At 37.5% G+C, this 16,343-nt stretch overlaps 1 protein-coding gene across 2 annotated transcripts in view; it reads right to left on the minus strand.

The window, feature by feature from the left end:
- Nucleotides 1-16,092, minus strand: part of MRPL3 (mitochondrial ribosomal protein L3) — a 41,287-nt gene extending 25,195 nt beyond the window's left edge. Inside the window, exons 1-7 of one of the 2 annotated variants that reach the window (XR_012430692.1) lie at nt 15,835-16,092; nt 14,640-14,824; nt 13,527-13,618; nt 11,308-11,406; nt 6,280-6,418; nt 3,107-3,206; nt 835-895 (exon numbers count right to left, since the gene is read on the minus strand). Coding sequence is in view for 1 of the 2 variants with exons in the window: in XM_045386990.3 (XP_045242925.1) it covers nt 835-895; nt 3,107-3,206; nt 11,308-11,406; nt 13,527-13,618; nt 14,640-14,824; nt 15,835-15,926 (629 nt within the window). In the remaining variant the exon portion in view is untranslated. The remainder of the gene's footprint in view (nt 1-834; nt 896-3,106; nt 3,207-6,279; nt 6,419-11,307; nt 11,407-13,526; nt 13,619-14,639; nt 14,825-15,834) is intronic. The other variant, XM_045386990.3, reaches the window with a different exon arrangement.
- Nucleotides 16,093-16,343: the final 251 nt, after the last annotated feature.

Here is a 16,343-nt window from a genome sequence, read left to right on the forward strand (position 1 = left end):
ATTGGTAGGAGTGTAAACTAGTTCAACCATTGTAGAAGACAGTGTGGTGATTCCTCAAGGATCTAGAACTAGAAATACCATTTGACCCAGCAATCCCATTACTGGATATATATCCAAAGGATTATAAATCACGCTGCTATAAAGACACATGCACACATATGTTTACTGCGGCACTATTCACAATAGCAAAGATGTACAACCAACCCAAATTTCCATCAATGATAGACTGCATTAAGAAAATGTGGTACATACACACCATGGAATACTATGCAGCAGCCATAAAAAAGGATGAGTTCATGTCCTTTGCAGGGACATGGAAGCTGGAAACCATCATTCTCAGCAAACTATCACAAGGACAGAAAACCAAACACTGCATGTTCTCACTCATAGGTGGGAACTGAACAATGACAACACTTGGACACAGGGCGGGGAACATCACACACCACACCCTGTTAGGGGTGGGGGGTTGGGGGAGAGATAGCATTAGGAGAAATACCTAATGTAAATGATGAGTTGGTGGGTGCAGCAAACTAACATGGCACATGTATACCTATGTATCAAAACTGCATGTTGTGCACATGTACCCTAGAACTTAAAGTATAATAAAAAAACAAATAAATAAAAAGCTATAACCTGATATGAACAGTTTACATACAATTAATTTGGCACAATTTAAAAACCAATATCATAGGTAGCATTAAAGATTTGAATTCAGAATGAAAAATATATTTATCCTTTATTCACTGACTTGAAAGACTGCACTTCTTTCACTTACTCTGCTCTCTTTTAATAGATGAAAACAAAAGGAAAAGAGAACTTGCTATAAGGACCTACGTTTTGGCTGTGACATCCACATACTGTCCTGGACGAAAGTGAGCAGCATAAAGAGGAGTGCCTTTATGAAAAGAAAATGAAAAATCAATATGAAATTTGACAGCACAGAAACAACTTTATGCAACATAAACTATATCCAGGAAGGCTTTGAGCTATCTGATTTCAAAATGGTAAAAGATTCTCTTCTGCAATTAGAAACATCCAAACAACGAAATTATTCAACAAACATGTCTTTTGACTGACTTCACAGAGACCAAAAGTGGTGCTGTTTGAAATGAGTGATTCCCATGACAACACAGTGTTCTTGCTGTCAAACACATAAATTTGATGATTCTTGGTTGTTTTAGTGAATAACTGTATATTAAATTAAGATATATTTCTTGTTTTCACATTGGGAAAACAAAAAGAATAACTAAAAATTGTTGGGGCTTCATTAAATATCTTGTACCCACTGGACAAACAGGAAAACAATTACTTGAACCCAAGTCCCTCATATGGTGGGTATGTATGACATCTATACAAAGCCTCTACATATCAGATTTTGGGTGAACTCCTCATTGTACCAATAAAACACAGTTCTCTAGTTCATGCTTAGATATTTAGAATAGCAAAAAACTGCCTTTATAGATACTCTTACTTTTATATAGAAACGTTTACAAAACCAGTTGTATGTAAATGAAGTCTTACTTTAAATGTACTTTGGAAACGTTATTTTAAAAGTTTTTAAATTTTGTGATGAATCAAAGCCCTTCATAATATTGTTTACATAAACTTGAAACTAACATTGACGAGAACTATTTGGCAATTAATTAGCAAACATTTACAGGGCACTTACAAATACGTGCAGCTAGAAGTTCAAGAATGTAAGACACGGCCCCTGACAGCAAGACATTTATTATCTTGGTAAAGAATAAACATTAACATCATCAAGTAAGATATACTTTTTTAAATGGCAGAAACCACTGTAGTAGAGAATGTGACTGAAAGTTTATTATAGTTATAGTTTATTTAATACAAGCAGCAAAGTGCTGTAGGATTTCGGGGGGGACCTCCTTTAAGTTACAACCCAACCTGGATTTACATAGGCAGAGAAAAACGTTGAATGAAGAAAATAGAGATTTAATCATTCCACACTGTCTACATATTATCAAAACATCACACTGCATCCCATAAATGTATATAATTATGTCAATCAAAATAGTATTAATTTTTTAAAAAGAAATTAAAAGTGACCTTTTATGAGGTTGAACTGCTGATTTTTGACCATTTTGGATGCCAAAAAACAATTTTATATGATTTGAGCTACAGCAAAAGTTAATGTGGGCTTACTTTTATCTTTATCATAGAGTTTAAGAAAGTTAGATGTGTTAATACCAAAGAGAATATTAAAAAGTGCTTCAGAACTGTCTATACAACAAATATTTTAGAACTATCCCTTTATATTTAAAGTAGTTCCATTATAAACCATTCTAATACACAATGACCCAAGTACCTCTACTAATTTTTATATTTAATTCCATTTACCTTGCCTTAAAATTGCAAAATTTTAACTTCAAAGAATACTTTTAATTCTACCTTATATCAAGGCTGACCATGTCACACGAATAAAAGCCTACTGCAACTGTATTTTACTTAAAGCAGTTTAGTTCAGATATTAAATACCAAATCCTAAAACAGCATTCTACTGTCCTCTTGTCAGAACTCAAGTTCAGAGATCAGGGAGCTTTCCTGAAGTTCAGACATCAAAATGTTATATTTTGCTAACCATATGAGCCAATATAATCATATGCCAAATCTTTACTCTTTGACATTTCATGGATTAGGAAAAATATCTTGGAATTTTTAAGTAAGAATCTTTACATTGAGGTGCTATGGTCAGTCCCTTCCATTGTTATATTTTCTCCAGTTCTTCTATCTAAGCAAGAGCCTGGCTATTTTTCATGAATGCCAGCCTATGACCAATGATCTTTGAATTTTAAAAGTTACCGTATTTCTTTGAGGTGGCTTTTTCAAATGTTAAACTCTCTCTATATTAAAAACAAAAGTGTTCCTCTCTCACAGAAAGCAAAGAGTTCTCTACAGGTTTTTCCACTTTAAAAAAAAAAAAAAAAAAAAGGCTTGTTTGTTCCTAGTGATTAAATCAGATACAGTTTTGTATTTAAAAGTAAGTGAGACTTTGCATTTTAGATGTAGCTTTATTGAAAGGGCTGACATTAAACAAATTGCATATTTGGGTATTTTTACCTCCCTCCTCTCCCCGACCTCAAATTACCTGGTTTAATTGCAGCATTATCTGTTATATTAAAGATTTTAACTGTCTGTTTTGGCGGCAATCCAAGTTCTCGGTAAAATTCCAATACGGGTGTAGCTTTCTAGAGGAAAAACAGCACATACAAGTAATACATTGAATACTCAAAGTGGAATTGAATGCATAGAGATCTAAATCGAGTTATTAGCACCCCAGAAAATAAATCAAAGCATACTTTATTCCTTAATGAACAAAGGGCACCCAATTCCCCTTAAGGGAGGTGAGATTTATAGCTATATTTTATCACATCTCTGTGAATAATCTTACTACTTAGATTCCAACCATGTACATAGTGTTCACATATAGTACACTGGGAAAGACCTCTGTTCTGCAGGAAAACAAAGAGTTGTGCTCATTTTTAAATTCTGACCAGAGACTGACTGAATTAAGAACCCAAACCCCAAAAAATCAACTCTCTGCCTATTCTGCACTTATTCTGAACTGGAAGAAAACACGGTATGTTACATTTAAATGTTATGACCACCAACTTCAGAATCTCAAATGTGGCCAGGTTATATCTACAGATACCTAAACATCTCTGGTTAAATCATTTTCACACTCTATAAGGAAACTAAGTCACATCCTTTTCTAAAATCCTCACCACTGTTTCCTCTTCCTCCCTTTGAGCTGATCAAATAAAAGAATTAAGAGAACTTCTCCATGCTCTTACCAAATCAAATTGTCTATACCAGTACTTGTATATTAACAGTAGTATCCTCCCACCCCACTCTAGGGTTACCCATGAGATGCACATGGAGAGCTTCTAGAAAATGCCAATGGCAAGGGCCCTCTGCTTAGAGATTATAACTTCACTGTCTAGTGTGGGGTCTAGGCATTGCTCATTTTCAAGCACCTCACATGATTTCTATGTCAAATTGGGGCTGGAAATCATGCTGATAGATAAGCTGTCCATATTTTTATTAAAAGCAACAATTCACACCCCTTCGTACCTATTCAATGGTTCCCTCCTGAGACTGTCCCCACTCTCTTCTAAGAAATCTTCATTTTTCTACCCTTTCTACTGGAACTTCCTATCACTATATATAACATGTCACAAAAATTCACATATTAAAACCAACTTTTTCTTGACCACATATTCTTTAGCTAATTTTTCTGTTCCCCCTTACAGCAAAGCTCCTGGAAAGACTTGCCAAGTCTACTTTCTCTCCTCCCATTCTGTGAACCCAGTTTAATCAGGCGCTTTCAGCCCCCAGAACTCAATGGAAAGTGCTTATCATTCACCAAGGATCTCCATACAGTCAACCACACTGGTTGATACTCATTTTACTGAATCTACCAGCAATGCTTAACACAGGTGACCACTCTCTCCACAAAACACTTTCTCTTGGCTTCCAGTTACTACTCCCTCGATTCTCATATATGTGAATGACTGCACATTTCTAACTTCAATTCCAAATTCTACTCTGAACTATAAATTCCTATGTCCAACTGCCAAGCCATTATCTCCAATGTGATATAGAAACTTAAGCTTAACGTGTCTAAAACTGAACTCCCTTAACCAAGCCTGCCCTTCCCTGGCCTTCGTCCAAATCTCAATTAAAAAGGTAACTCCCACAATGCTGCTGTTTAGGCCAAAAATCTTATAGTCACCCTTGATTCTTTTCTTCTTCACATTTCACGTCCCATTCATCAGCAATTCCTCCAGACTATTTAAAAATACAGCCCACACCAACCACTTTCCACCCCATCCCAAGGTCAACCTCATCCACTATCTTCTGCCTGGATTATTTCAATAGCCTCCTAACTGGTCTCCAACATTCCACACTCCTGACTCTCTAGTCTGTTCTCAATTCACAGGCTGGCATTATCATTTTAAAACTCAAGCCATATCATATATCTACAGTGGCTTCTACTTCTTGCAGAATCCAGTCCTAAGTCCTTACCATAGTTTAAAAGGTTCTACACAATCTGACCTCATCTTTTACTCTCCTCCTGACTCAGCCTGCTTCAGAAAAAAATGCACTCCCTTATTGGCCCAAGAACACATTACACACTGGCCTCAAGACCTTTGCACATCCTATTGCCTCTGTCTAGAATGCTTTTCTGCCATATTTTTGCATGACTGGCTCCCTTACTTATTCAGGTAGCCATAAGAATATCAACTTACCTTGTCTAATTACTCAATCTGAAATAGCACCATTTTTTGTCACTTATCAACCCCTCAGCCTACTTTTATTTTATTAAAGTATATTATTTTTATTAATACCAGTTATTTAAGCATACCAGGAAGCTTCCGAGAAAAATCCTTTACATTTTTAGTATTATCCTTCAAAGCATTTATCTCCATGTGTTATGATACACATTTTTTACTGTTTCTATGTCTTCTATGATAGCAGTACCTAACCTTTTCGGTACCAGGGACTGGTTTCACGGAAGACCATTTTTCCACAGATCAGTGGAGGCAGCAGGAGGGACGGTTTCAGAATGAAAACTGTTCCACCTCAGATTATCAGGCATTGGAGTCTCATAAGGAGTATGCAACCTAGATCCCTCACATGCACAGCTCACAAGAGGGTTTGTGCTCCGTAAGAATCTAATGCTGCCACTGATCTGACTGACAGGAGGTAGAGCTCAGGTGGTAACTAATGCTCACTCTCCTGCCGTTCACCTCCTGCTGTGCAGTCCAGTTCCTAACAGGCCACAGAGCAGTCCACAGTCCGGGGGTTGGGGATCCCTGTTCTATGTAAGGACCTCCCCATTTCACCCCCAAACCTACCCAAATGTAAGCTTCTTGAAAGCAGACACTTGCTTTAGTTGCTGCTATATCCCCAGCTCCTGGTAGATCCTGCTGTCTGCTCTCCACTCCTGCCTTCTGTCCTGCTATTGTAAACATCACTACAACCAGTGTCATTAAAAACAAAACCTATAGACATCTTATTTTCTTGTAACTCCTGGGTCTTCCCCCCCACCTTAATTCTTAAGACTCGATATAGATTGCTATAGGACTTACAAAAAAGTTATGCCACTTTTTATTTCCTGATGTGAAGAGGGCCTCTTTCATTACAATATACAACATAGTACATCTATTTTCCTGCTGTTCCCTCTCCCTCAACTTTCCAACCATAAATGAAGACCCTGCAGGCCCCCAATGGCTATTGTACTCTATGTATGCTTACCTGTATCTGTCTGCACCACTCTCTTCAGCTGTGATCTCCTCCCTACCCTGCATCTCTAAAGCTTCAAAGCTGAGGAAGAGGGAACAGCAGGTAGATGTATCCGCGTTGGTTTTATTCTGGCGAAGAGGCACTCTTCACACTGGGAAATATAAGTACATGTCTCCAGTACTAAATTCAGTTATATTTCCTATCCAGATCCCTCTCTGAGCAGCCTTACCAGAGCACATTGCTCCTCTGTCTATACCAACACTAGACACTGGAATATATCTCAATTATTGTCCATATCACCAAACACTTATCTACTCAAATGTTGGTCAGCATGCTGACCTGTGAGCACCGGGATGGTAAACGCCGTTTTTATTCATCTGTGTTTCTAACTTTACAGCTAAGCACAGTGGCAGGTTAGACAATAAAGAAGTGGGCTAAATGAACAATGAAAAGAAACAGAAGATAAATGACAGGCATCCATCTGGGTATAAAGTTTGCCTAACTCCTCCCACTTTTCTACTCTTCTGCTGCATCAGTTCTTGGAACACAACGTTACTGTGTTTGTGGCCTCAATCTTCAGTTCTAGTTACTGTAAAAGTACAGGCCTAAAAGATACATCATGACTTGCTCTGAGGATGAACAAATCAGCAAGAAACTACTATAAAACCAAACCAATAGTAACTTATAATTTAAAAAACAAGAATAGCAGCAACTGAAAAACCCTAATCAACTCAAGATGACACTGATAATAACAAAGTATCCTTCCCCGAAATTCCAATGAAGTGCCTGCATAGTCAGACTTGTTTGTAGAATATATGAATACTCAGCAAACTTTAGTTACCTGTTCAGTTTAAAATGTAAACCGTTAGTACCCCTTTATAACTTACTCAGTTGCCTATCGTTGACATGAAATTGGGTGGCACTGGCTTGTAAGCACAGAAGTTTAATTTTTGGATCAGTCTACAACTTACTAGGAATCTCCCTGGAGCTCTCCAGTAGAGCCATACAACAAATGCTGAGAAGCTCTACTTTGATGTCCACTGAAGACTGTTTTATACCTTATAGAGTTCTCTCAAGAAGCTATCCTTTCCTCCACAAGAGTGATACCACAAATTCATTCCAATCATTCTCTATTATTTTATTTCCTACATGCTGAAATTAACACTAACAACCAACACCACTATTATCAAGTACCCTGCTTTTCATCTTCAATCATACTCACTTCTGCAACAAGTACAAACACAAAATTTTCATTTAACAGTATGGTTCCCTGAAATTATTTTCCTGATGTATAAAATTCAGATTAATTAAATGTTAGAATCAAGTTTATTTTTGACATTCACATATTCCACATGATTTTAAAAGCATATTATTTTGTTAATGTCAGCTTTTTAAGCATATCTGGAAGTTTCTGAGGAAAATCCTTTACTATTTTAGTAATACAAAACAGACAATATAAACATCTCAACCTAAGTAACTTTGTAGACTAAACCATAAATAGAACTAAGGTAAAACATACTTCTTGATTATCATCCAATTTCACTAATAAACACTTTTTTATTTTAAAATAAAAAATCAAAATATTATAAAATTAGGTCTCAGTCAGGAGGAAAACCAAATGCTGAAGTAGACTTAAAACCAGAAGCAGTGTGAAAGACTTTTTTTTTTCAAATTTCTAAATAAGTAAATGATTTCAAAAGGCAATTTAAAAGACTGACAGTATTGTCACACTTGGATAATCCCATCTATGAGGTTGCATTCTTTTCCCCCACTTCAAAGTTCTCTGCAATTATCCTTCCCACAATGAAAATACCTCTCCTCCTAAGATGAATTGATTTAATCAATGTTGAAGGCCATTTAACCTCCTCATTCAAAAACACTATGTACCGCATCAGTTTTTATTTATAATAAGGTACAAAATAAAAAGGCAACATAGTCTAATTTCTGGGAGGCATAAATTCTTTACAGATGAAAAGAAAACAGTTCTAACACTATTATAAATAAAAGTGATTTAATTAATTTCCAAATGTTTAGATATATGAAATTTTATATTCATAGGTCTTCATTTTTTAAAAAATCCTCTAAAATCAATCTATTTGCAATTTTTCTTGAGAGCTATAATATGAAATCTGTATACATTTAGTTTCAAAAATCTTTGTTTTCAAACAAAAATGCTGTATTTACAAATAATTCTAAAACTTCATTTCCACATTTCATTTTGAAGAAAGGTCAGTTTATAGACAAAGCTTTTTTCTTGATATTGTAATAAATGTCATCTGGACTTAGAAATTTTGTATCTTGAAGAAATTTTGTATCTTGAAGAAAGAAGGGCCTTTGCAGTACTTTCTATGCTAGAGAAGTGAAGTTTTCAAAGTTTATGTAAATTAAGTGGGTCAAAATCCAGAACATTAGAACATAACATCCAAATCACCCTGCTGTGCTATGTAACCACTGAAGAGAATAAAGCTATCGGAATAAGCTAAAGAGAAAAAAATGTGTGAACAGCCTCGACTATGAAATGCAGTACCTATCATTTCTGTAATATTTTTAATTATTAGTACTGTTACAGTAATACTATTAGTATTACTTTCATAAAATTTTGATTATAACACATCTTCATCACTAAGTAAAATAGAATAAATTGAGCTCCCATGTACTTTTTTTCTCCAAACTTTTTTTTTCTTGAGAAGTAAAATATTCCGAGAACCAATGTGAGACTTTCAGAACTGGAAGAGAATTTAGAGACCATCAAGTACTATTCCTTGTTTTTATGGGTAAGAAAACAGATGTTCAAAAGGCGAGTAAGGGGGACCTAAAGGTAGAAATCAGGATTAGAACTCAACTCTTCTGATCCCACATCACTTATTCTCTCGCCACCTCATATTTCAGGGGAAGCAATCTTCACAGACCTGCTGGGGCAGAAGGGATTACCCTAGCATGCTTGATTTACAAATATCAAGGCCATGAAGTCATCAATCTACAAAACTGGTAATGAAAATGAAGATGATGACGCTAGTCATTACAAAAACCCAGAAGTACAATCAAGTAGAAAACAGTGGCATCTATCAAACCAAAGATTTACTCATATGAAGGCTGGTACATATTAATACATTTTTAAAAAGTCAAACACTTGATTTTTTAAAAAAGTTCCCATAAATATCTCATTGTACGCTATAATTACTATGGAGTTATTTGAAGCCCGAGTCTGTTAGTCAATAAATTGTTAAAAATAGCAGGAGAGATATTATTACAAAGTTGTAAAGAAAAATAAATGGTCTATGCTACCATAATACTCAAAAATAGCTAACTTCTCTAACACGAAACAAAATAAACCATGTCACAGATTTCAATGATATCCACCACCACTTATTGACTAATCAGTATTTCTCACCATTTATAGAACTATGATTTTGTGAACATCTCAAACATCTCTTTCCTCCAAAGCTTCCCTCTTCCTTGTTCCTATCCCAGAGTATGTCATCAGCACTGACCTACCTGTGTCCTCCCACCCAGTCCTTTCCAATTCCTGCCCCTTCCAATCTCAATGCAACTGCCTTGCTTCTAAAGGCTCTTATCAACTCTCCCCTGATCTCTTAAAACAATCTCCTAAAGTCTTTCCTCCTGCTAGATTTTTAAAATCTTAGATAATTAATTTAACAATTTGAACAAGTTACCTAAAGAATTCAGAAAGCACCTCAAAGTCCATAGGATGAAGTCTAAACCTCACACTACCTTGATAGCTGCAGCTTCACCACCCTCCCCACGCTGGCCTGGCCTGCACACTAAAATGCAGCCACATTACACTTCTCTTCCCAAGAACACATGCTCTTCCATGTTGTCTCTGCTTCTGCAGAGGCCATTCTTTCTGGAACGCCTCTAACACCTATTTTCCTTTCTATTCTCCTCCTTGTGAAACCTCCAGGGATTTTCCCTGGCAGAATTGGCTGTCACTGGTTCTGTGCTCCTTGGATTTATAATATTGTACTGAGATGGCTGGTTTATTTGTGTAACTTCCTCACTAGCTTATGCGCTCCCAGGGGGCAGATATCAAGACACACTTAAATAAGGCTCTGGAGTCTGTCACTCTACCTCTTACCAGTGGGTGACTTTGAATGAGTTAGTTAACTGCGTTAGCCTCAGAGGCTGAAAAGTTTACATAAAGTAACAAATGAAAAAGGCGTAATGCTTATGCATGTGGCATGTAATAAATGTTCAATAAAAGTTAACTATGATAAGAAAATAGAGTAGTTAGTAGGCACACAATAAACAACTGATAGTTTTGAGAGTCAGAGATTATAGGTTGTATCCTAACTTCTGCCTTGTTCATTTCATAAACAATTTACAATGGAAAAAAAGTTTGTCTTAGAGATAAGTAATATGTTCTAGTAAACCTAAACATGTTTAGTGAAAGCCATCACCATTTTGAGAAAGGTTTTCTGGTTTTAGTTATTCAATACAGATACTCACTAGGCAGTTTTCCAAACTATAAACTCAGTACTCTACTTAAAAAAAAAAAAGTTTTATTAAAAAAATGTGATTTGGGTTCTTATATAGCTTTCTCCTAAACACTGAAAGCTCCTTCTAGAATACACAAAATTAATTTCCACGTGCTCCTGGTGTCAAGTGTTAAGACAACTTTCCATAGGAAGAAAGTGAAATGAAACATAAAACAATAGCAAAATAACAAAATCTACTGAGTATCTGTTATATTCCAGGCACATTTGAAAAACCTAATTTAATCCATGTGATAAACCTATTAGGTAAGTAGTATTTTTATTCCCATTGTACGGATATACAAACACTACAGCTTACAGAGGTAAAAGTACTTGTTCCAGATACAGGGGGAGGTATTAGAACAAACTCAAGAGTCTCCAAGACTCCTGGGAAAAATGGTTGTACCAGACTGCCTCCCCCAAATACACAACTTTCCTCACAAACAAATGCAAGTTTGTGGCTGTGGAACAATCTCAAAACATAAACTCATCCAGATTTGAAACTGATGAAAAATGCAGTATTCTAGCTATGAAAATACATCCTTACACGAAAACGTGATACAGTTTTTCCTCCTACAGACAGGGCTGCCGTTTTTCCATTATGGTTTTCCTTTGAAGTATACTTTAGGACATGGCAGTCTTGTACCTAAAAAAACAAACATAAAAAAACTAAGCATGTGCCAATACATATTTTAACATTGCAAACCAGCCACATTGAGACCTTAGGACAAACAGGAATTCCCTACAGTTACTTACCTCATCTTTCCTCTAACACCAACCACAATCTCAAAAACATAAAATTTTTTTAAAAAAAATGATTAAATACACACTTTGGGAGGCCGAGGCAGGCAGATCACGAGGTCAGGAGATCGAGACCATCCTGGCTAACACGGTGAAACCCCATCTCTACTAAAAATACAAAAAATTAGCCAGGCGTGGTGGGGGGGCGCCTGTAGTCCCAGCAACTTGGGAGGCTAAAGCAGGAGAATGGCGAGAAGCTGGGAGGCGGAGCTTGCAGTAAGCCAAGATTGCACCACTGCACTCCAGCCTGGGCAACAGAGCGAGACTCCATCTCAAAAAAATAAAAAATAAAATGAGTTTAAACAAAATATACATGCAACCACTACCCAGCTCAAAAGTAGAATCCCAAAAGCCCGTGTGTGTCTCTTCCCAGTCACCTCCTCATCTTTTTACTCTAGAGCAGGAGTACTCGAAAATATGGTCACCAGCCAAGCAGTGTCAGGATCCCCTGGGAACTTTTAATACAGATGCAGATTCTCAGGCCTCAATCCAGACCTACTGAATCAGAATCTTTGTGTTTTATAAGACCTCTATGTGATTCTGAGGTTCACTAAAGTTTGAGAAGCACTGCCCTAGAAATAACTGTTGACATTTATGGTAGCCATTTACTTTTCATTGTAATTACTATTTTGGAAAGTATTGCTTAACAATGTATTTAGATTTGCCTGCTTTAAACTTTATATAAATGGAATCAGATTTTAGGTACTCTTCCATGTCTTACTTCACTTATTTGTAAGGTTCATCTATATTGTGTGTAGCTCTATTCTGTTCACTTTCATTGCTGTACAACATTTCATTATGTGAAAATAACATGATTTGTTTACCTGTTCTACTGTGGACAGAGACTTGGGTTATTTCTAGTTTGCTGGGATTAAGTGTGATGCTGCTGCTCAAGTTTTCTAGTAATACTTGGAAGCGGAATTGCTAGACTACAAGGCTTACCCGTCTTAATTTTGCCACATAATGCTAAAGTGTTTTCCAAAATGGTTTTGTACCAATTTACAATCCCACCAGCCATTCCTGAAAGTCCCCTGCCCCCACCAGTTTCCTCAGAGTTCACAAAACTACCGTCTTATACTTGGTCATTCAGAGCCAATAATAATGAGAAAAGGATCTATAGACTCTTTGTGCCTTATTAGCACTCTAAGCACTTAGATGCATGAGCTCGTACTTTACATCACCTGTATTATTACTTGCCTAAGACTAAGCCCCAAGGATCAACTGAGTTGTTCAAAGTGATTTGGGGAGTGATGATCACTTACCAGTATCTTTCTATAATAATAATAATAACAACAACAATAATAATGATAAAGACAATAGTAGCTTATAGTGGACACACAACATTGTTTCAAGTGCCTGACATTTATCATCTTGTGCAATCTACACAATAACCCTTTGAGGTAGGTCACAATTATTTCTTTTACAGAATAGAGTATCTTTTACAGATGAGGCACAGTGCTCCAAGAACACACTAGTAAGTGGCAGAATCAGGACTGCAACTCAGGTATTCTGGTCTCAGGACCCACATTCTTACCCATTAGACTACAGCTTATCTTAGTGAACAAAATGCAGCCTCACCAGACAAGAGTATTATATTCTGTTAGCAAAAAGATCAAAACTGTAATCTGGAGTTGAAAGAATTCCATAAAAGAAAACAAAATGGGACTGAGATGTTTTTCCGATTATAAAGTAAACAAGGGGATCTGTAAAAGGATAGGTTATACTTAAAAAAAGAAATTCATTGTTCTGGTTATCCAAATACCAGTATCAGAAGGCCATTGCTCAGGCAAGGGTGAGGGCATTCCTGAAACCACCATAAGTTCTTTAATACTATTTATGTTCAACATTACCCCTTTCTTCACCATACAGTTCCATGTTTCAGGATACAAATAGTTCTTGTTAAGGTTTGCACAAACAGCTCTTGAAACACATAGATATCTCTTACACCTTCTGTTTCTTTCTTACCTGAAGTAATGTGACCACGTGCTTTTCACCATCCTTGGTCCATAAAGGCATCATGCCCAGTTTCAAGGCAATAAGGCCAACTCTAAAGGAACCTGGCAATTAAAACCAAAGCAATGTGAATTAAAGCTTTTGCAACGCTCGCCAACATGATGAAATCGTTTTTCCTAAAGTCAAGTTTCAGTATGAGGAGCAGGCACAAAAGAAATATGCCAATATATTCAGAGTAAAATAGGACTGTTCTTTACAGACCTAAGTGCCTTCAACCATGCCTGGCATGACATATTGGGGCTCAATAAATATTTGTAAAATGAACAAACATAAATACATGAAATAAAGAAAATACATAAGTTAGATATATTCTGGTTTTAAAATAATGGCATTCATACAGGGCATGATAAATCCATCATTTTGCTTTCCTAGTATCAATTCTTACCCAACTTTATTCATTAGAAAACATCTATTACTCAGACTCTGAGAAGATAGCTGAGGCTATAGAGATGTCAAAACTGGTCATATATTGCTAAAATATGTACGTCTACAACAAGACACTTAGATTCTTTGCATAAACTGGTAAAGTTGCCTCATTCAGAAGTTCTGATAACCAATTCAACTGTCACAATAAACCCTAACCAGGGACCACACACTTAATAGAAAAGGCCTTATTCCTCTTGGTCTGGCCACACATGGGTTTAGCATCTTTCTAGACACCAAGAGGTGATTCAGGGGTTATGCTTTCCAAATCTACAGTGCTACAACATCCCAACTGAACATCCATGCAACACATTACAACTTATATCACACTCTTCCAGCCTTTCTTTCCTGACTTATATTCTTTTTAGCTGAAGTAAACAAGAGAATGTATGCAGAATGATTCTCCCTTCACCTATAAAACAGCTTCTCAAGGAGGTCTTTATTATCATCAGGCATTCACTAAAACTAGACTAGGAGGTTGGAAATAAACTTGCAAAACAAACCACAATAAAACAGACAGACACAGCACATGAAAAATAAATTAAAGAAATGATAAATTTATCAAGCAGTCACTATGATTTTAAATGTGTCCAGCCACACAGCAATTAGGAAAAGAGAGCTCATCAAATACAAAATAATCACCTGGTTCCCAAGGATGTATAGGCCATGGTTCATCTTTCAGAGGACATAGTTTACTTGCTAATTGGGCTTTATCTTCATCAGAGACCAACTGCTTAATGAATGGGACATTTTCTTCAGAAAGATGCTCATCCCACCACGTACCACTCTTTCCATGAATACTTCTAACAAAAAGCCAGATGTGTGTTCTATAAAAAGAAAAAATAAAACCAAACCACAATTTTAAAACTTCCTCCATTTAATATAGAAAAGGGAAGTCACAAATTGGAAAGTGCAGTCAGGGCCTTAGGAAAGGGCTTAGATTCTGTATACTTTTTTTTCATGTCTCCAACCTTTTCTTCATCCCCACATTCCTTCGGATAAGGCTCGCATTTAAACTGTTTGTCGTTACCCTGGAGAAAAAAAATTCATTTTCTCCTCGCAGATAAACAGATTCCCAAAAAAACAGTCCTACCTATAGACATGAGAAGCCACTAACCCATTTGGACGTGTACCTTAATAGTTATACATTCAGTGGAGGTGGCAAAAGGTGGCATGCTGATGTTTGTCTAATAAGCTCACCTCCTCCCTGCAATAGCATGGCCTAGGTTCAGGGAAGTAAAGAAACTGGGTGTGCAAAGTTAAAAGATCCACAAAAGGCATGATCTCTGAACAGGTGCACGTACCAAGAAAGACCTTAGTGGGTGGAGGTCAGGAAGAAGGGGTGTAATTCTTGCATGGAGGGTCAGAACAGAAGTAAAGCTTTCTGCAGTCTACTCTCCTTTTGTAGTCAGGTAAATTCAGGTTAGATTCCCAATTTTCTACTTATTAGTTGAGTGACTTTGAGCAAATTAACTCACCTCTCTAACCTTCAGTTTTAACTGTAATCTTTATGATAGTAGTTTGCTCCCGTGAGGCTACATAAGGCACCTCATACACTTAGCAGAGCGCTCAGTACCTGGCAAACGCTCAGTAATTGTAAGATATCATTGCTGTTAATAGCGTTCGCTGCTAGGGGCTGGCTCATAAGCGTTTTTAAAAAACCACCACTTTAATCCCCTTACAACGTGCTTCCTTAGGTTAACGGCCCTTATTCTTCTGTGTCCCACGTCTGAACAGAGCCCCTTCCTCCTGCACCCACGGGAGGCCCAACTGCACCAGGCCATTCCACTGCTCCAGGACGCGGCTGTGCAAGCAGGACACCCTCACACCTTCCTACCTGTTCCCTGGGCCAAAGGCAGCACCCAGGCCGTCCCCGACTCGACCCAGCACCTGGGCGCCGACCTGGGTCAGCAGCCTCCAACCCGGCATGGATTAGCCCGGGAAGACTCGACTCACGACTTCCGGGCGCCCCGCCGCTCTGCTTTCAGAGCGTCCCCACGCCACCGCCACGTGGACGCAGCAGCCGTGGGGAAGTCGTCGCAAGGGTCGCCGGAACGGTCTACGGCCGTTTGCCCTCCGCGACGGAAAGAAAGCCGCCGGACCCACTTCCGGTGCGTTTTACAATGAACTCCGGGCACTGGAATCGCTCTCAGGAAACTATAGTTCCGCTTCCACCGTTGTCCTGCTTTGGATTTGAGTTGGAGTAGGTACGGGTGGGCGGGGACTGAGTCGCCTCCCCAGGGGTAAAATAAAGGGGATGTTCAGAGTTTAAACTTTAGAATAATAAGGACAGACTTCCTGAGGACGCTAAGAAAAATGAAAACACTTCTATATAGTGCCCGTTGT

The sequence above is a fragment of the Macaca fascicularis genome, chromosome 2, assembly GCF_037993035.2.
Source record: "Macaca fascicularis isolate 582-1 chromosome 2, T2T-MFA8v1.1".
In the NCBI taxonomy this organism is placed as follows: domain Eukaryota; kingdom Metazoa; phylum Chordata; class Mammalia; order Primates; family Cercopithecidae; genus Macaca; species Macaca fascicularis.